Source organism: Sceloporus undulatus, chromosome 4 (genome assembly GCF_019175285.1).
Source record: "Sceloporus undulatus isolate JIND9_A2432 ecotype Alabama chromosome 4, SceUnd_v1.1, whole genome shotgun sequence".
NCBI classification, from domain to species: domain Eukaryota; kingdom Metazoa; phylum Chordata; class Lepidosauria; order Squamata; family Phrynosomatidae; genus Sceloporus; species Sceloporus undulatus.
In genome coordinates this window covers 101,980,188-102,000,236 of record NC_056525.1, presented here as the reverse complement: position 1 = coordinate 102,000,236, position 20,049 = coordinate 101,980,188, and the positions used below count along the sequence as shown (strand labels likewise).

Here is a 20,049-nt window from a genome sequence, read left to right as displayed (position 1 = left end):
TCTGGGATATGTAGTTTTGTGCATCATGATATGATAGCCCTGTTTACTGGAAGGGATGTCATATTGAGGAGGGAGCTAGCTTGTTTTCTGCTGCTCCAGAGACTAGAACCCGGAATAATGGATGCAAGCTCCAGGAAAAGAGATTCCACCTGAACATTAGGAGGAACTTCCTGACAGTAAGGGCTGTTTGACAGTGGAACACACTCCTTCCTCGGAGTGTAGTGGAGTCTCCTTCTTTAGAGGTGTTTAAGCAGAGGCTGGATGTCCATCTGTCGGGGATGCTTTGTTGAGATTTCCTGCATGGCAGGAGGTTGGACTGGATGGCCCTTGTGGTCTCTTCCAACTCTGTGATTCTATGATTTTTCTTTCTCTGTCAGAGAGTTCTGGTGCCACAGCAAATTTCAGTTCCCAGAATCCCATAACATTGAGCCATGGCAATTAAAAGTGGTGACAAACTGGATTATTTCTGCAGTGCAAATGCAGCCTAAGAGGCTGCTGTTAACAAATGGCACTTGCCTGGTTTTCCCCACCAAACTGGGCAGTAGAGGTAGTTGCCTTGGAGGCCAAAGTCCAAAAGCCACCAGGCTACTCCCAAAAACCCATGGGGTTGTTCTCTGCCTTTTTAAGCCTTGGCACAATGTCCTGGGGCTAAGGGCAAGGTTAGAACTAAGAATGGTAGGATTCCCTGGGCAAAAAAATATATTACTTTTCCATTCAGCAGATAAACGCCAACTTACTGACTTTTCCAGTTGCAGCCCCTTCTCCTTCCATTGGTATACAGAGTAGCAGAGGTGATGGGGGTATCCTTTCAAACAAAATACACTTATTGGCAGAAGAAAATATGACAAGAGAGATGTCACACCCTTGCCTGACCTAGTACATAGAAAGATCTTGTAGCACCTTTGAGACTAATTGAAAGAAAGAATTTGGCAGCATGAGCTTTTGTAGACTTCAGTCTACAGTCTTCCCTCCGGATTAACAGGAATTAGGGACGGAGGACCTCGTGAATCCAAAAAATTAATAAAGGGGGGAATAGCGCGCATCCGCGCATTTCCCTTCCAAAGCTTCAAACAGCTCTAGCAAGCAGTTTGAGGTGCTGGGAGGGCAGGGGAACCTATGCTGGCCACTTCCTCCTTCAGTCCCAAAGTTTGAGAAAGGTCCAGGGACCTCTCTTAAACCTTGGGAGCGAAGGAAGGAGGGTGTGCTGGCCACTTTCTTCTTCAGTCCCAAGGCTTCAGGGAGCTCAAATAGCTCCCAGCTGTTTCCTCTGTCCTCAGCTTTTCCCTCACTCACAGGGGAAAACCATGGGAGGGACAGAGCGGGAGGAGTGCATGTGCACACAGCTAGGCACTCACAAATAACCAAATCCGTGAATCCCACAGCCGCAAATCCAGAGGGACGACTGTACTTCCTCAGATGCATTAGGAAGTAGACTGAAGTATATGAAAGCTCATGCTGCCAATTTCTTTGTTTTAGTTCACCTCAAAGGTGCTACAAGATCTCTCTATGTATTGATTCCACAGACTAGCATGGCTATATCTTTGAATTCTTGCCTGACCTAGTAGGATTGCTGGTGCCAGACTTGCTTCAAAGCTTTAAAATGTTGAGAACCCTGGCCGCATGGCAGGAGTGAGCAAAGTTTGTCCTGCATGTCACATGTCTCTCTTAGGGCTGCTTTTGTGGCCCCAGCCTCTCCCCAGGATGAACAAAAAGCAGGTTTTAAAAAAGAAATTCCCCCCAGATATCCTCTGGGAATTGTGGGGGCATTTCCACAACATTTGAGGGGGTGGAGGATAGGTTAATTTAGGCCAGAAGAGGCCTTTTTTGGAATTGGAAATGAACAGGAATAACTTCCGCTCCATTCCTATTGTTTAAAAAGGTCTCTTTTTGCCTAAAATTGCCCAGGGAGGCCTAGAAGCAAGGTGAAAATGTCTTCCATGACCCCTAGACACCTTGCCTTACAAAGACATTATACCTCCTGATCTGAAAATCCACTCCACAAAGTGACTCATTTAGGAGGAAATCCACTTGGCACATGCCCAAGGCCTTTTTGTTTGATGATTTCAGCCAGGCCCTGGCAGAGCAAGTGACTGCCACAATGCTGCTGTAGTGGTGCAAAACATTGCATTGTCTCCATGCACACTCTTGTGCAGGCACTAGCACAGTGCTAGCTACCATCCTGTCTTGTTTCTCACATAATTGACTAAAAGAGGAAATGGTTTAAAATGCTTCTGTCTTGCAGGAGGTTGAACTGGATGACTCTCAGCATCCCTTTCAATTTTTACCATTCCTTGTGGATGGCAGTCCATGGGATGTTTGCCCTTTGAATACTTGAAGCACGGAATGGAAGCTGCAGTTGTCTTATAGTAGTAGTTCCCAAACGTTGGTCTTCCAGACTTCATCTCCCAGAACTCTCCATTATTGGTCAAGGTGGCTGGGGCTTCTGAGAACTGAAGTCCAAAACATCTGGAGGGACCAAAGTTTAGGAACCACCATCTTACAATTTTAGTTGCATATCCTTCATTAGTTTCTTCCATTAAACAGCTTAATCTGGGGTTTAAGTCTGCCAATCTGCCATTGACAGCTGTCCAGCTCCAAGGTAGAAGGATACCAGTATTCCTATCTACATTGCGCAAATAATGCAATCTCCTGGCATTTGGGAGCTTGAGCGAACATAGAAAACCTTTAACATGTTGAAAACAAAGGGTTTTTTGTTAATTGCCTTTACCATATTTGTACCTTGTCGATCTCCCTAAATTCCTCAGTGTGATATTTTGTCCTCATAAGACCTCAATACGTGAAGGAGTGCCTTTCCCTACGTATGCCTGCCTGAGGATTGAGGTCAACTAAAGGGGCCCTTTTTTGTATCCCACCAATAGGAGCAATACACTGCAGGGAGATGTGGATGAGGATGTCTTCTGCTGTGTCAGGAGTTCCATAAGCAACTTTCTTGCTATAAAATGTTGGGTTATACAGTAGAAATTGTATTGTTAACTCAAGGTGATCTCAGACACAGGTGCCGAGATAATACTAGAAGAGAGGCAAGCATGTGCCAAGCTTGCAGGGTGACCAGATATCCTAACCTCAAAGGAGGACAAGGTAATGGAAAATGTAGGACATTTAAGGTAAATGGAGGGCATTACCAAATAAAAACTTAAAACCCTCATATAAATATAAATTCATGCCATTATGACAAGCCATAATTATCTTGGTTCCTTGGCTGTGTAATGAGAATAATATTTTACTGCTTCACATTGCTGTTGTGAGGACAAACAAATACAGTATTGTGAAGTACTGTGTCCTTTAAAGGTGCTGAGTAAATTATCAGTTACAAGTAAGGTTGTGCATTAGGCTAAACTATTTTTGCTTTTGTTCATATTTTAATATGAAAAATGTATCCTTACAATTGCATTTTTAAATCTGTTAAGCAGTTTCTCTAGCCAATAGAAGTTGTTCTCAGTTCTTATCTCACAGGCTACGCAATCAGAAAGGCCTTGCAGGATCAGGGAGTCATAGTACAAAAACATAACTTTCCTGAGCTCTGGAGAGACACCAGTATGGGAAAGGAGGGTCAGAAACCACAGGGAATTTAAAATATGGTGCTTAACTTTGGCACTTGGTATTCGCAGCCTACCTTGTTGTCTGCAAGCATCACTGAAGTTATGAAGCCGCTGGGGCTTTGGCAGCAACTAAAAGGACTTTAAGGATGAGGGTAGTAATTTTTCTGACAGAGTAGTTGCAAATTGCCAAAGAGGCTGAGCAACCATGTTCTTACAAACTGCATCTCTGCACTGAAGGTCCTGGAAGGATTATCTGTAAACATGCTGCCCTTTCCACTAAAATGATTTTGGGGAAAATCCCCCAGAGGAAAGGCATTTGAGCAAAATTAGTGGCTGGCATGCACCATCCACATGGATTTTTAAGGAGAGTCTCTAAGGTGGTTTGCCACATGACACAAAGGACAATATGGCACTTTCTCCCACTGTTCCATTGAAAGAACTCTAGATTGTTCTTGTTGAATTTTACTCAGCTCTGGGGACAGAATAGTAGAGCACAGGACAGAGATATCTGGCACACAGATGACTGTGTATTCTACCAGAGGGAAGTAGTGATGGGGGTTTGTTGTTCAAGGTCAGCAAACCTTGGAGGTTTGTTATTGTGTGCCTTCAAGTCACTTCTGACTTAGGGAAATTGTAAGGCAAACCTGTTACAATTGTAAGGCGAACCTGTCACTCATTGGGTTTCCATGGCTGAGTGGGGGGTTCGAACCCTGGTCTTCAGAGTCATAGTCCAACTCTCAAATTACTACACCATACTGGCTCTTGATGATGAGGGTAAGGGGTTTGAGATACTGTAATGGCTGCAGGTGTGTGTGTGTGGGGGGGGGTGCCAGTCCTGTCCCCTAGGTTGCCTCAGACTGTCTAATGTTAGAGCTGGCCCTGCATGAGAAATCCTTTAAGGAGGAAAGGAGCCATAGCTTTACGGCATATCATTTCCTTTGACTAGCAAAAAACAAAACAAAACCCAAGTTTAAAAAGAAAAGAAAAGGGCAAGACAGGAGGAGTCTTTAAGTGTAGCAAATTTCTTTTAGCTTTAGCTTTTGTGGGTGACATGCATTGATGGAGTATAATATTCAAGCTTCAGGTACAAATGTGCCATATAGTTGTTGAGGTGGGATCAGAATGAAACGGGATACAGAAAAGAACAGATGCATCAGTGATCATAAATCTTCAAAGAGCTGGTTTGACATAAACATCCTGACAGCTGTAAGCTAATACACAGAGCTATTAGGCTCTTAATTAAAGCAATATATTCTTTGTTCGGGAGTATTAGTTCTGTTGCAGATGAAAATCTTTACCTGAAGCAAGTTTTCTCACTGTACACCCAAACCAGCTTATAAATATATGCTGTGCCCTAAGTAGTCATGGTCTTAGATTTTTCTTAGTAGATTTCTTAGTGAATGAGGTCCAATTGAGCTGCCCTGGGTTCAGTCTCTTGCCTCTCCTTTTTTAAAAGCTAGAAGACATGTCCAGGAGAAACCTTGGAAAGCTACTTGCAATCTAAATGGGCTGAATTAATCTTGTAGTCTGACTAACATTAGTTAGTCAGCTATAGTCAGTCAGCTTCAGACAGCTTCCGATGTAAACGAAGTGCCAAACCCTTGCTGGCTATACTTCAGAAGGTTATCCACCTTGATTCTACCAACTTCTCCTTCCACTTTCTGGAGTCCTACAGTGCACCTTGGCCCTCAAAATATGCGAACAAGCCCCAGCTCTGAGCATTCCTAGGGCCGTGCCCCACCTGCATATAATAATTCATAATTCTCAGTTATAATAAAATGGTAATGTTTGTAAAAATTCAGTTTAAGAACACCAAGACTAGATGCATAACTGTGAAATGTCCCTGAACTGGAAGAGTTTTAATTTGATGTGATAGAAGATGACGCAGCTTAAGTACTGAACAGAAATGCGCACTGAAATCCCGTACATTTTTTGAAGTCTTAACTAATTACAAACTCACCCCTACTTTTCAGCAGAGGAATGCATCTACACACTCACAGGAAATCGACTCAGAGGTGTATTGAAATGAAGTTCATTGGCAGACACCCCCAGGATGAATGACAGACTACATAGCTAGGCTTCTTGACTGCTACATTGCTCATTCCCAGGATTAAATGGAAGCTCAGCCAAACATGCTCCAATGATTTTCACACCTCCCTTGTCAACAAAATATTGTACAGACAAGTTCAGGTGTAGCTAAGACTGGTGGCCAGGTGGTACTTAAATTCCAAAACAGCTCAAGGTTTGAATGCCTTGCGGGAAGAGCAACATGACTGAGCAGATCAAGAACTGCCATGTTTTATTTTATTTTATTCTTAACTGAGATGGCAGCTGAGCTTAAAGAGACCCTTGGCTGGTAGTTTAATTGTACAAGAATTTAATATATGTATAATTAGTCTAGTTCATTGCCAGTAGTCTTTTCCCACCTAGACTTTCATAGAAAATAAATGTAAATGTTATGCACACTGCCAAAAACCAGAGCTGATGTTCCCTGGTACTCCTGGGTGGGTAGTGTGTGGTCCTACAGATGTTGGACTGTAGACTCCATTAGCCCTAACCAAGAAAGTAGTGGAGAGGGCAGATGTGAGTTGCAACCCAACAACATTTGGAGGGCCATGCCTTCAACATTCCTGCTGAAACTGGAACAGCACAGCACATGCATGTGATGATAGGTAGTAATACTCATCACCACATGCATGTGCTGTGTTGTCCCAGTTTCAGAAGGGATGTTGAATGCACGGACATCTAAATTGTTGCCTTGAATGGGGAAAAATTATCACTCAGCCTTCCCGGTCATTATAGGAAGGAGGCTAGAACAGCCACTATGTCTGATAGTCCGAACTTCCCTGCCAGGTTGTGTTGGGTCTTTTTAACTTCCATACTACCCAAGCGATAATAGGGATGTCTTCTTAGATGGAACATGAGCTGCAAAGAAGCAAAATACTATATATCTACTTGATCACTTGCAAGAAGCAATGTGTGTTTGTGTAAAAAAAAAAACATATGCCCCCTATTGATTCCAAGCATGAGGATGAAGCAGGGTTATCACAATCCTATCAGTGAGTGCCCTGTGCTCCCACTATTGCTATCCCTCTTCCCAGCATTTCTCACAAGGGGAGAGAGGCTGGACAAGACCTATGGGGTTTACTGTCCTTTGTCCTCTTTCCTCTCCCTGATCACTGACACAAAATGAGCAGTTAGAATGGCCGAGGAGAAAGTGTAAGAATAGCAGGCTTCATGGACTAATGAAAGGTACAGTGTTTAACAATAGCAATCTTGTATACATTTGAGATCTGTGACAAAATGTCACAGGTTGGAGTGCTCCTGTTCGTTGTTCCTATCGACCAGTCATGCCCTTCTCCCAGTATATTCCATCTCCCAAGTCAGTATTCCATAGCCATTGGGTATTCTCAGTCTTCTTTTAGAAGCGAGGGGTTTTGCCTCCCTGTTCCAGTATTTCCCCCACTATATATATATTGTGTTCAATCTTCAAGGTTGCTGCTAATGTGTGCTTGTGTTTGGACAGTGCCATTTGGCTGCATAAACTCCCACATCAGAAATAAAAAGAATGATGTAGCTTGAGTCATTGTGGTCCAGAATGAACCGAATGTATGATTTGTGCCATTCTAAGCCATTTAAAATCCACTGTATGGCCTTGAACAAAGTCCCAGTCCATGAACCTCAGCCCCTGCACCCCCAACAAGTAACATGGGAGTATTAATCAGCTTTGTTGCTGGATTGTTGTGAGGATTAATGAGATAAAGACTGTAAAGCACTATGCATGCTCAAAGTAGGGCAGACATGGTTAAGACTAATACTTCTTTCTACTCCTCTCTTTTACTCTTTTGGAGGATCAAAACTTTATATATCTACAGGGTACACTGGAAGGGGAAAAGGTAGTGGCAGGAGGAGTGACTAGCTCTTGGTCTTTGGGTAAAATACTATGAATTCCTAGCATTCCTTTCTTTAACAACATGTTTACTTTTAATCACCATGTTATTTAGGATTAGCACAAGTAATTGCCTCAAGCTCATTTAAGACTATTCAGTGAAAGCAAACTACCTCCTGCAAAGTGCAGGAAGCTTTCCCTACACAAAGGAATGCATTCATTTGCATAAAGCAAAAGTAGAAATCATTAGAAGCATTGACTACTACTAGCCTTTCCCCTGTAACCAGTTTGCTATAAGTTAAAACACTCTGCATGTTAAGGAAGTGCCATCGCTACTGAAAAAAATATTTTGTCTTGGTTTGTGTTTAGCAAGCAGAATATGATCTGCTTTATCATGATTAAGAAGCAGCTTGAAACAAATACAGCTGAATACCAGGATAATGCAGCTCAAGAATACCAGTACAAAAATGGCTATTACTAAAAATGAAGCTCTAGCACCTTGATAAGACGCAGTGGTTCTGCAGTCAAACAATGAGAGCTTATGTATGCCTACTCAGCATTAAGCCCCACTGAGTTAAATGCACTCTCAATGGGTATAGGATTGCAGTGTGGACATGTTTTATGGAAAGCAAGACACCTTCCCTTTTCTTATTGGTATTAGACTTCCTAAGAAGTTGTTTCCCATAGTAGTATGAAATTCTAGAGTGGCTTTTCTCCAGTTTCATGATTATTTTTAGTTGAAATTAAGTGAGGAAATTAAGTACATGAAACTTAGGTAAATATTTCTTTATTAAATGATTAATTCCATAAATAAACTTCTCTTAATTCATTGAATATAAAATTAAATCATTTACAACTTATTCCAGTATTAGGCATTTTTCCTCCAAAACAAAAAAAAGCTACATTTTGATAAATAAAATATTCAGCTTTAAAAACAACCAATTTCTGTTTGTGGGTATGAAATATAGAGCTGGTACCTATAGCTGCCATAGATGAGAACTCCAAAAGTTCCCACCTTAGGAAGGAATGTAACCTCCAACACGAAGCTGTTTTGCAACAACAACAAAAGTGAAGTATTATATTGAACAGTAGGGAACTGAAGGTTTTTACAACCAGAACAAACAGACAAACATAAACAGACCATTTAACAAACAGAAATCAGTAATCATGAAAGTGCTCCAAAATGAAGCAATACAATTGCTCCAGTATTATGAAGCTTTAAATATGCTCAAACTGTTGCATTAGTATCCAGTTGCACAGTGCATTCTTGTGTCTCAGTGTTGCCCTCCAATGGGCAAAGGCACCACTTCCATAAGTTTATTTCTTCACTGTTACTTCAGAAAAGACTTTTCAAAACCAAGACTCCTGCTCAAGCCTGCACACATCACAATTTAGTCCCTAAATTTGTGGATGTCATTAAAGAGCCGGTAGTTAGGGTAGGCCTCATTTATATGAGGGCAGTTGTAGTTGCATCTGCATGACTGGATCATCATGACATTCTTAGTGAAGGTCTCCCCATCATCACAACGGAATCGGATCTTGACAGTCCTGGTCTGCTGAGGAGTGCAACATCTGCTGTCCACACACGAGCCACAGTACTTGGGGCGATACTTCTTCACACTGGAGCATCCTGCATAAGTGAACTTGACCGGAGCTTGGGACTTTTTGGTCTTGGTACATTTCTTTCCCTTCTGGAAGGAAGAGATCAACAGTCTAGTTAGTCAGAGCTCTATCTAAAAACACACACCCTCTACCCACAATGACATGAAAATAGTAGTATGGTGGTGAAGGGTCTGTATTTACCTTTAAAGAGTCATAGCTAGGCTGCCCACATGGCCTCACTTCACATATTCTGGTCTCTTTCACTAGCCTGCAGCCTGGGTTGTCATTGGTGACTCGGGTAGAGACGCCAGTTCCACAAGTTTTTGAACACTGGGACCATGAGGTGGTTTGCACAATGCACTTTGGATTCTCAAATGAATGGCTGCGAGGTTCAGTTTCAAAGACTAAAAAAATAATAATAGAGGAGAAACAGTGTCAGTTTTTCATGCACATGAGTTCTTTGCTTCCTTTTTTATCAACATTCATAGGCATAACACTGTAGACATCAATAGATAATCCTCATTTTATAGAGATTCCAGCATTAACCCCCCTTCCCCTAATTCTGTTAGCACAGAATAGCATAACCCTGACATTCTTAACTCACCAGGCAACATTTTCAGTCCTCCTTTCACAATGGCTATCAGCTCGTTCTTTCTGGTTAATTCCCCTTCCGAAGCGTCTATGCCAAACTCTTTTCCGAAGAAGCCTTCCAACTCTTCCAAAGTGTCTTTGGAATCGTCGCAGACCCATTCCTCGCAGCACTGTCCAGGGATTTTCACAAGCCTTGGGTTAGGGCAGCCCAAGTTAGGAAGGGAGAGCTCTTGCGGGCAGAGCGGGATGCAGCCGACGGCCCCATCGATGCACGTACACTGGTGCTTGCAGTTAGGCTGAAAGCTTTCCCCGTTCTGGTAGATTTTGGAGTTGTATTCACAGGGTCTCCCTTCTGACTGTGCTGCAAAGGTTAGAAAAGGGGGAGAGGAGAGAGCGTCATAAGGGGGGGCTCAGTCTGCCGGAGCAGGGGGAGAGATTTTGTTTAAAAAATTTCCTGCTCAGCTAAATTCAATTTATGGTAAAGTTCCCTGAAATTCCCTAGAGCTCTAGGCTAGAACAATAAGTTAGTCAGGAATCACTTTTCCTTATGTGCTTGCGAGTGCAGCCCAGACATAGTGAATTGCATTCCAGACTGCTGAAGTCATATGCCCTTCTGCCAATCTACCAACAACAAAGCATAACCATACAAGGATTGAAAATTACTAAACTTCGCCACTACTGAGACTGGTTTATATCTGTGTGTGCATGCACATGTGTGTATATGGTACACATGTGCATGTTTACACACACACACACACTTTTACTTTTACTTTCAAGGGGCCAAGCCTCAAGCTTCTTACCTCGGCAGATCCCCTTTGGAGCCGTGGAACTGGCGCCGAAATTGCACTCCAGCCCCTTGGTGTGATCGCACGGCTGCGTCTTGCTGCAGTCCTCGTTGAGCTGTTTCGCGCAAACTTTGCAGCATCCACAACCGTCCAGGACCAGCCCGACTCCTGGGGCACATCTGGGCACTTCCAGAGGGCACTGGCAAGCTGCTGGGCAAGCAGAAACAACCTGGGAGAGAGAAAAACACAGCAATATTGAAGAAAGAGAGAAACACAACCACACTGGGCAAGGCATGCAACAACCAGCCTCCCTACTAGAGATGCAGATTTATTTTAAAACAGGCACCACAGCTTTGGTTGCAATCCTCGACTTGCTAACCTGGGAGCAGCTCCCACTGAACTCAATGTCCAGGAGTGCAGTGTTCTTGTTGCTGCTATTTATGCTGTGCCTTTGAATTGTTTTCATCTTTATGCAACCCCTAAGCCAGTGTGGTCTGAGTGCTGGACTGCAGCTCTGGAGACCAGGGTTCGAATCCTGGCTCGGCCACTGGGTGACCTTGGCCATGTCGCACTCTCTCAGCCTCAGGAGATGACAAAGGCAAATCCCCCCTCTGAAGAAACATGCCAAGAAACATAGGGTCTCCACAAGTCAGAAGCAAGTCTGGGTCTTCTTGGCAAGTTTCTTCAGAGGGGAGTTTGCCCTTGCCATCCTCTGAGGCTGAGAGAGTGTGACTTGCTGTGGGTTTGCTCCATCAACACATAGCCTCCCACCCTCACTTACTTAATATGTATATTACATATATATACACATACACACACACATACTCAGTACTTGCTGACTTAAACATTCCCCACAACTTTCAAGCATGCCAAGGACACTCTCCCTGTATAAAAAGCTTTTTAAAAAAGGAAAGAGCTGTATTAAAATCTTATTTAGAAAGGAGGAGCAGGAATGCCTTCCAACCTCAGCAAGACACACACACACACACACACACACACACACACACAGAGAGAGAGAGCACCTTCCAAGCCAAAGCTTATACTCACCCAGTTGACCAGTTGAAGGAGGGCGAGAGCCAAGACCCAACAGCCCCTGCTCTGAGAGTTATTCATCTTGCAAGGAGTGCTGCTGGAGATAGTGTTGCCTTGCCTTGCCTTTTCCCCCTTCAGCTCCAAAGAGGGCTGGAGTCTTAGAGAGAGAGAGGGAGAGAAGAGTGACTCTGCTCCAGAGAAGCCTGGCTCCTTTGCTCTCTTGGAAAAGCAAAGAGGCGCCCAGGGCTTTAGCAGTAGTAGTAGTAGTGCTGCTGCTGCTGCTGCTGCTGCTGCTGCTGCTGCTGCTGCTGCTGCTCTCTTCCTTCCTTCCTCCTTCTTGCTCCTCCTGTTTCTGGGGATCCCTGTTGCACTCTGAGGAAGGGCTGCGCGGCTCCTGCCTTTATATACCCTTCCCTGGCGCCGCAGCTGCGCTGACGTCGCGCGTTCCGGAATTCTCAAGCATCTCAGGAATGTGGCCTTGGCGCGCGACGCCTCCAAGCCACGCCCCCTCCCCCCCCCTCTCTCCTGGCACTTTCTTCCTTTCTTCTCTCTCTTATTTATTCCTTTGGTCTCAGTTCTTCTTACCCCCCCTTTTTTTTTTTTTTCTTCCCTCCACTATTACAACAATCACACAGATTTAATTTTTTCCCTTCCACCAGCAAAATGGATTCCTCTCTTGTGGATATTTTGTGGATATCTACAAGAGAGGTAACTGGTTTTGGTGGTGGAAGAAGAAATAAATAAATTTGTGACATATATATATACACACACACACACATATATGTGTGTGTAATATCTACAAGAGAGATATCTGTTTTGGTGGTGGAAGAAAAAATACACATATCTAAACATACACACATATATATATAATATCTACAAGAGAGGTATCTTTTGATGGTGGAAGAAAAGAATAAATCTGTGATATATGTAGATTATAAATATATATACCACACACACACACACACACACACACATATATATATATATATATAATATCTAGAAGAGGTATCTGGTGGTGGAAGAAAACACTGTGATAGTCTCTCTCTCTCTCTCTCTCTCTCTCTCTCTCTCTATATATATATATATATATATATATATATATATATAATCTACAAGAGAGGTATCTTTTGATGGCGGAAGAAAAAAAATCACACACACACACACATATATATATAACATCTACAAGAGAAGTATCTCTTGATGGTGGAATTATATTTATTTTGGTGGTGGAAGAAAAAATAAATAAACCTGTGAGATACACACAGACACACACACACACACACACCCTCATCCCCTCACTGGGGTTAGGGGCACAGGACCCCCATGAATGTGGAAAAACCACAAATAACCACAAAAAAACCAAACAAACCACTATGTTTTTACCTCAGGGAACACCTCTCTAGGAATCTCTAGGTCCTCCAGTGCATCTCTGTGGTCAATATCTGCCAGACGTTGACCATAGAATTGAACTGGAGGAGCTACAAATGCCCAATGGAGAGTCCTCTCTAGGTCCTCCAGTGAGACTTTTGGTTAAAGTTGACCATAGAGTTGCACTGGAGGAGGACCTAGATATTCCTAGAGAGAACATAATAAAACCCATGAATAATCAAATGCCCAAAAGTCAAAGCCACAAATGTGAAGGGACGTGTGTGTGTGTGTGTGTGTGTGTGTGTAAAACGCATACAGTGGGTTGTTCCAGGTATCCCCCCCATGGACAGCAAAATCCATAGATGCTCAATAGCACAGTCAAATGGGGTCTGTTCTATAAAAGGGCAAAATCAAAATGTGCTTTTTGGAATATATATAAAATGTTTTAAATATATATACAGAGGGCCTTTGGCATCTGCTATAATTTGGTTCCAGGACCTTCCATGGATACCAAAATCTGTGGATGCTCAAGTCCCATTAAATGAAATGGCATAGGGAAATGGGGATAACTACTATAAAATGGCAAAAATAATAATTGTTATTATTATTAATTTCATCGTTATGCTGCCTTTCTCCCAGAAAGGAACCCAAGGCAGCTCACAAAATAAGGGGATTAATTTTTGGTTTTTTTAATTTGCGTTTTGGAGTTTATATATGAGAATATTTTTAAGCCCTGGATGGTTGAATCCATGAATAAGTTCATGGATGTGGAGGGCCAACTGTAGATAGAGGTCATGTCTTTTTTTAGATTGTAAGGCTGAGGGGAGGGAACTGTCAAATTAGCAACCCTTCTCTGGTGAAAGTGGCCAAGAAAAGACAGGTTGACCAGGGCTGCATCCGAACTGCTGCGTTAATGCAATTTGGCACCGCTTTAACTGTCATGACTCAGTGCTTTTGAATCCTGGGAATTGTCGTTTGCTGCGGCACCAGAGCTCTCTGACAAGGAAGGCTAAATGTCTCGCAAAACTATAAACCTCAGAATTCTATAGCATTGAGCCATGGCAGTGAAAGTGGTGTCAAACTGCAAACTGACATCAGCTAAATTTGCACAAGAGGGCACTAATGTAATCTCTAATCTGCAAATGTAGGATGTGGCCAAATATGTAGGACATGGCCAAAGAAAAGCTAAAAACACTCGTATCAATAGAGATTGACGCTTCTGAGTCATGCTCAAAATGGAGGACATTTTGGAATTCCTTCTGGACAGGAGGTTGAAATGTAGGACATGTCTCGAGAAAAGAGGACATCTGGTCATCCTGCAAAAAACAAAACAAAAACATGATATTGTCACTGTAAGTCAGAAAAGACTTGAAGGCACACAACACACACAAGCCTTTTGTGGTTGAAGAGTGGAGTATAAATACTGTAAATATTCTAAATAATTATATAAATAATATTTCTTTAGAGCCAGCATGGCACAACGGTTTGAGTGTTGGACTGTGATCTGGAGACCAGGGTTCGAATCCCTGCTCAGCCATGGAAACTTACTTGAGTGATCTTGGCCAAGTCACACTCTCTCAGCCTCAGAGGATGGCCATGGCAAAAAAACCCCAACCCTCTGAAGAAACCTGCCAAGAAAACCCCATGACTTGGAGGCACACAACAAGAAATATTCCTCTCCCACTCAGCCTCTTTTCCCAAGAAAGTGTCTCTACATTTGCAGCCTGGAAAACAAGGAATTTTACACAAGATCACCCTGGGTTGTTTGCTAAATAGCTTATGGGGAATTGGAGATTAGAGGAAAGAATCACTTGGTGGAGGGGTAAATATGCGGACCAGTGCTGTTATCATGAGAAGATACTGGGACCATTGGGTCCAGTGCTGGGATGAAAGGGTGTCTCCCAAACTGATACCCAGATGGCATAGTTTAAACCTCTCTTTTTAATGAATGGGGAAAAGTTCAAAAGGAAATAGTCCCCATTGTCTGGATGTCTTATAAGAGAAGGGAATTGATCCTCTTGGAGAGTTACAGACCACCATATAGTACGCGATGAGCACCCCCCTAACCCTAGTCCGTGCTCCGTGTGCACAAAATGGTGGCGGCCATTCCACACGGCCGCCGCCATCTTGATGTAGCGGACGCACTGCGTCCACACATCATGCCCCAAAAATGACACCGCAAGTGCGTGACTAGTGCCTTGTGGTGTCTTCTGGGGCCTGAGAAGGAGCGCGATTTCCGCACTCCTCTGCAGCGTCTGGGAGCCGTGCGGTTTAAAGGCTGCGACTCCCGGACGCTGCAAGCGGAGGCAGAGCCAGACCGCCGCTTCTCGGTGGTCTGTAACCCGCCCAAGTCTCCTTAAATTCTGGGTTTATGGCAATTTAACCATTGGTTACACAGTCAACCTGCTGCATCCACACTGCAGCAATAATCGGGTTTGACGCCACTTTAAGTGCCATGGCTCAATGCTAGGGAATTCTGGCAGTGTGGCTGCAGCCCTAGGAGTTTATCACACTGGGGCTGATTTCGACATTAAAGAGAGATTAAAGCGCATTTAAAGCATCCTGCAAAGGAAGCAGAAACGGCAAGTACGTAATTGCCGAGTGATTATCACATGCAATAGCACAAATAAAATGATATCAGAAATTCATTGTCGCTGAAATCCTGAAAGTATAAAGATGTGCATTAATGCTTCTTTGTGACCACTTTAATGGCAGGTTTTATGTGACATGTGAAATCGTTACATGTAGTTACGTGATTTTTTCCGGAACAGACCGAGTAACTTTTTGCTGTTGTTGAGTATTTGGAAATGACTTGAAGGAACACAACAACAACCATTTTCTTGCATTTCTGACTCTTGATCTGCCTTGGTGGGGAGGATGGGCCAGAATCTGCTTCAGTGAAAGCAAATTTGAAAGTTATTTCAATGGAGCAGCGAACTCTCATTGACCTTCAGTCTAGCATGGGATGATAAGCAGTTAAAATAAACAGTGCTTAAACTGCACTTTCCAACCAAGACAGGACAATCCCAAAGAGAAAATTAAACTGTTATGTAGACGTGCTTAAATGCATGTCAGGTAATCGGGTGCATCCACACGATAAAATTAGAGCACTTCGATTACATTTGAACTGCCTTGGCTCCATCCTATAGGATCCTGGGAGTTGGAGTTTGGTAAAGCTCCAGTGCTATAGTTCAGGGGACTGTATTCGTGATTTCTACATACTTCATCAAACTACAAATTCCAGAACCCTAAAATGGAGCCAAGCTGGTTAAAATGGTTTCGTTGTTGTTGTGTGCCTTCAAGTCGTTTCCAATTAATGGTAACCCTAAGGCAAAACTAGCATTTCTTGGCAGGTTTCTTCCGAGAGTGGTTGCCATGGCCATCCTCTGAGGCTGAGAGAGTGTGACTTGCCCAAGGCTACCCAGTGGGTTTTCATGGCCAAGCTGGGATTCAAACCTTGGTCTCCAGAGTCATAGTCCAGTGCTTAAACCACTGTTCTATGCTGGGTATCAAAATGCTCTAACTGTAGAGTTTGGGATATTTGTTTTATAATACTTTCAATAGGTTGTGTTATGTTCATAATACACAGGCGATTATCTCTGGTTCACTGCTGCTGTAATCGTACAGAAGGCAAACACTTTTGTGAGAGTGAGATCACATTTTTTAGGCCCAGGAGTAAGTGAAAAGCCAAAGCCGGCCTACAGAGCAGGTCTTCTTTTGCGGGTCTGCTTTATATCAAGGTATGTAGTCTTTGCTTCTCCAGTTCAGTCCATTTAATAATTTTTCTTCTCCTGTTTAAGGGGGTTTGAGAAGGGCTTCTGTTGTGGCGTCTCACGATTTGACTTTTTTGCGGCTGTAAGTATTTCCAGATGGTGATTCAGACACTAGACGTAACAATATTTCCATATTTGGTTGAGCAGTAGCCTGCATTTTCCACATTTTTCTACTCTGTTATCCAACCACAAAGCATTCTTGACAGCTTCAGAGGTTGTTAAATATAGACTTCAGTTTTGTTCCCAGGGCAGGAAATTCTTTGGAATGCCTGGTGGGTATATATATTTTCTCCCCCTTCTTCACGCAATCTGCCTATTATGGTTTAGGAGGAATGGCACTGGAGGAAACCATTGTGGCTGGCTGATTTTTTTAGTTTTAATAATAACAACAATAACACGTTGCCTTGCTAAGAGAAATATTCCAACCTAACCTAAGTGGTGTGTACTCATCTGAAAGGGTTGTGCTTATTTCAGTGTCTTAATCAAGAAGTCCTGATCTGTTCTTTTCATCCAAGAGCAGCCCAGACAGAGAAAACCTTTGCCACAACAACAACGCATTCCTTTGCTAGGAGAAATATTCCAGCAAACCAGTGTCTTAATCAAGAAGCCCTGATCTGTTCTTTTCAGCCATGATCAGGGAGAACCTTTGCAATAATAATAATACATTTCCTTGCTAAGACAAATATTCCAGCTAACATACCGGTAGGTTATGTATACTCATCCAAAAAAGGTTGTGTTTATTTCAGTGTCTTAATGGAGAAGTCCTGATCTGCTCTTCTTTTCAGCCAAGAGCAGCTTAGATAGGGAGAGCCTGTGCAAAATCATCATCATCATCATCATCATCATCCTATAGCGGATATACTTGTACTCCTTATAGCAGAGTAGTGGGGAGAGTGGGAGGGGGAAAGGAGGGAGGAGATGTGAGAGAGGAAAGCAATATGATCAACCTGGCTGTCTACTACTACCATACGGTTAGTGTGTCGTATATGTGCTACTACTAGTTTCCCAGAGGGTGGCCATGTAGGGGAGGGGAGCAAACCCCTCGCCAGCCCTACTACTATTTTGGAGGAGGAAAAATCCAGACGGTTTCGTCGCTTCCCAACCCTGAAACACACAAGAGGAGACATTTCATAGGGACTGAGAACCTGTTTCAAGGTAAGTGTTGCTCCTGGGTCCTCATTGAGAAGGAAAATGTGTGTGTTGGGGGGGGGCTGAGATGTGGGTCTAGCAGTAAGTATTTTGCCAATCCTTTTTTAAGGAATAATAAGCAGCTTTGTTGAATCTTATAGGTGTTATAGAAGTCACAATCCCCCACTTTTTTTAGGAGGAAGGGGTTGGGTGTCTTTGCAAGCCAGTGTGGTAGGAGCAATATAATAGAGTCTGTGTCTGCACACTTCTGCAGGGGAGTTTCCACAAACCTATAAGGTTTTGTCTTACTGTACTTTTCAGACATGGGTGTATTTTCTTCTGGATGATTTTGATTACTCTGTCCCAAAAAAAAAAGTCCACAAATCCTCCAGCTAAGAAACAGGCAGGGGGGTGGATGATGGAGAAAAGTCCCATCTTTCCTGGACTCTCCTGGGAGACAGTCTCATCTCTCCATCAAACACACACAAGCACATGCATGCATGCATAAAGCAACATGAAGAAACCATCTGTTAATCTGTGACCTTGCTGAAAACCCAGCATAATGCAACTGCATGGCCCACAACTCCTTCCCTGCAAATAAATATAATATGCTAATATAATAAGAAGAAGGAAGAGGCGGTTCTCATCCTCTCTCTTATAGATACATGCAAACCTTCCTGCAGTCAGATAATAGCAGGCTGTAACAGTAGCAGAGAGTTGGTCTGGTGCAGTGGTTTGAAAATTGGACTCTAAAAATCAGGGTTTGAATCCGGGCTCCACCATGAAAGCCACTGGATGACCTTGGGCAAGTCACACTCTCTCAGCCTCAGAAGACAGCAATGGCAAACCCCCTCTGAAGATACTTGCCCAGAAAATCCTGTGATAGGTTTGTCATAAGGGTGACCAAAAGTCGGAAATGACTTCTAGACCCACAGCAACAGGAGTAGCAGGGCTGGAGGGCTGTTCTTGGGCAAATATACAATGGAGTCGGGGGAATTTTGTAGCACTTTTTGAAATGTTAGTCTCAAATGTGAGTTAAGAGCCCTGTGCATAGTTATATGTATGGTGTAGTAGTTTGAGTGCTGGACTATGACTCTGGAAGACCAGGGTTTGAATCCTTTCTCAGCCATGTCTCAATTTTAAGATGTATTAATATGTATTATGTTTAATTATTTCCGTAGAATGTAGGCTGTAGGCAGGTTTACTTTATCTATTTTAATTGATTTTATGTACAGCACTGCGTAAATGTGCAGCGCTTTCTAAACAAAGCTTAATAATAATAATAATAATAATAATAATAATAATAATAATAATAATGGGTAAACTTGGGCAAGTCAACTCTCTCAGCCTCAGAGGATCACCATGCCCAACTTGCCAGGAAAAAACTCTGATAGGTTCACCACCTTAGGGTTGCCATAAGTCAGAAAGGACTTGTGGGCACACAGCAGCAGCAGTATGGCAGGGCAGGAGGGCTTCCCATGTGCAAATATACAAGGCAGGGGAAATCTTGCAGCACTTTTTGAGATACAAAAAGATCTTGTAACATAGGGCCCAACAGACAGGCCAAAATAAAGCTGCTTTGGGTCACTTTGGAGGTATGCTGTTTAAATGATGCATGCGTCCTAAGAGGTCAGAAGCCACACCAAAGCCACGCTCTAGTCCTAACGACTGCAGAGTATCTTTAACGCAATTTCTGGCCTCTTAAGATGCGTGTGTCATTTAAACAGCATACCTCCAGAGTGACCTGAAGCAGCTTTATTTTGGCCTGTCTGTTTGGGCCCATAATTTTTTGCAGGTGTTTTGGGCTATGTGGCCATATTCTCAAAGAGTTTAATCGTGACATTTCACCAGCATCTGTGTCTGGCATCTGAAGATGCCAGCCACAGATGCTGGCGAAACATCAGGAATAAACTTTTCTAGAATATGGCTACATAGCCCAAAACACCCACAAAAAACTATGGATGCCGGCCATGAAAGCCTTTGACTTCACATTGGAGATCTTGTGACACCTTTGAGAAAGAAGTTGGTTGTATGAGTCTTGGTAGATCTCAGCCTACAGGTTATAGATTGGTCTCCAAAAAACCTATCTGTTAGTCTCAAAAGTAGTTCAGAAATCCTTTTTTGCATAGTGATAGTCCAGACTAACAGGGCTAGGCCTTTCAGTTCAGTGCAAAGTTAGACCTTCCTCTCACCCTTCCTAGGTCCTGCAGCCCTCCCAAAAAATGCTGAGGCGGCTGCTTCATTCATTCCCCCAATGCTGTGCCTCCTGAGGCCCCTGCTCTTGTTTGGAGATCTGGAGGCGAGAGTGGAAGGAGGGAGGC

General features: G+C 43.1%; 2 protein-coding genes across 4 annotated transcripts in view; one reads left to right on the top strand and one right to left on the bottom strand.

The window, feature by feature from the left end:
- The window catches only part of ZNHIT6 (zinc finger HIT-type containing 6), a 109,204-nt gene that overhangs the window by 80,151 nt on the left and 9,004 nt on the right, over positions 1 to 20,049 (top strand). The gene's annotated exons all lie outside the window — the stretch shown is intronic.
- On the bottom strand, positions 8,221 to 11,887 carry CCN1 (cellular communication network factor 1). 3 transcript variants are annotated; one of them, XM_042462202.1, is made up of 6 exons: positions 11,776 to 11,887; positions 11,475 to 11,736; positions 10,443 to 10,656; positions 9,656 to 10,003; positions 9,253 to 9,455; positions 8,221 to 9,140 (listed from the first exon to the last, which is right to left on the bottom strand). In XM_042462202.1, exons 2-6 carry the CDS (start codon positions 11,538 to 11,540, stop codon positions 8,841 to 8,843), a joined length of 1,131 nt encoding a protein of 376 aa, XP_042318136.1. In that variant the 5' UTR covers positions 11,541 to 11,736; positions 11,776 to 11,887; the 3' UTR covers positions 8,221 to 8,840. The 3 variants fall into 3 exon arrangements, with proteins under 3 accessions (XP_042318136.1, XP_042318137.1, XP_042318138.1); XM_042462203.1 differs by having other exon boundaries at positions 11,475 to 11,742; positions 11,776 to 11,824; XM_042462204.1 differs by having other exon boundaries at positions 11,475 to 11,739; positions 11,776 to 11,803.

Coding starts and splice junctions, on each gene's coding strand:
- CCN1 (XM_042462202.1), bottom strand. CDS start 11,540: ATGAATAACTCTCAGAGCAGGGGCTGTTGGGTCTTGGCTCTCGCCCTC. Junction 10,657..11,474: donor TCCTTCAACTGGTCAACTGG/GTGAGTATAAGC, acceptor TCTCTCTCCCAG/GTTGTTTCTGCTTGCCCAGC. Junction 10,004..10,442: donor TCCAAAGGGGATCTGCCGAG/GTAAGAAGCTTG, acceptor TAACCTTTGCAG/CACAGTCAGAAGGGAGACCC.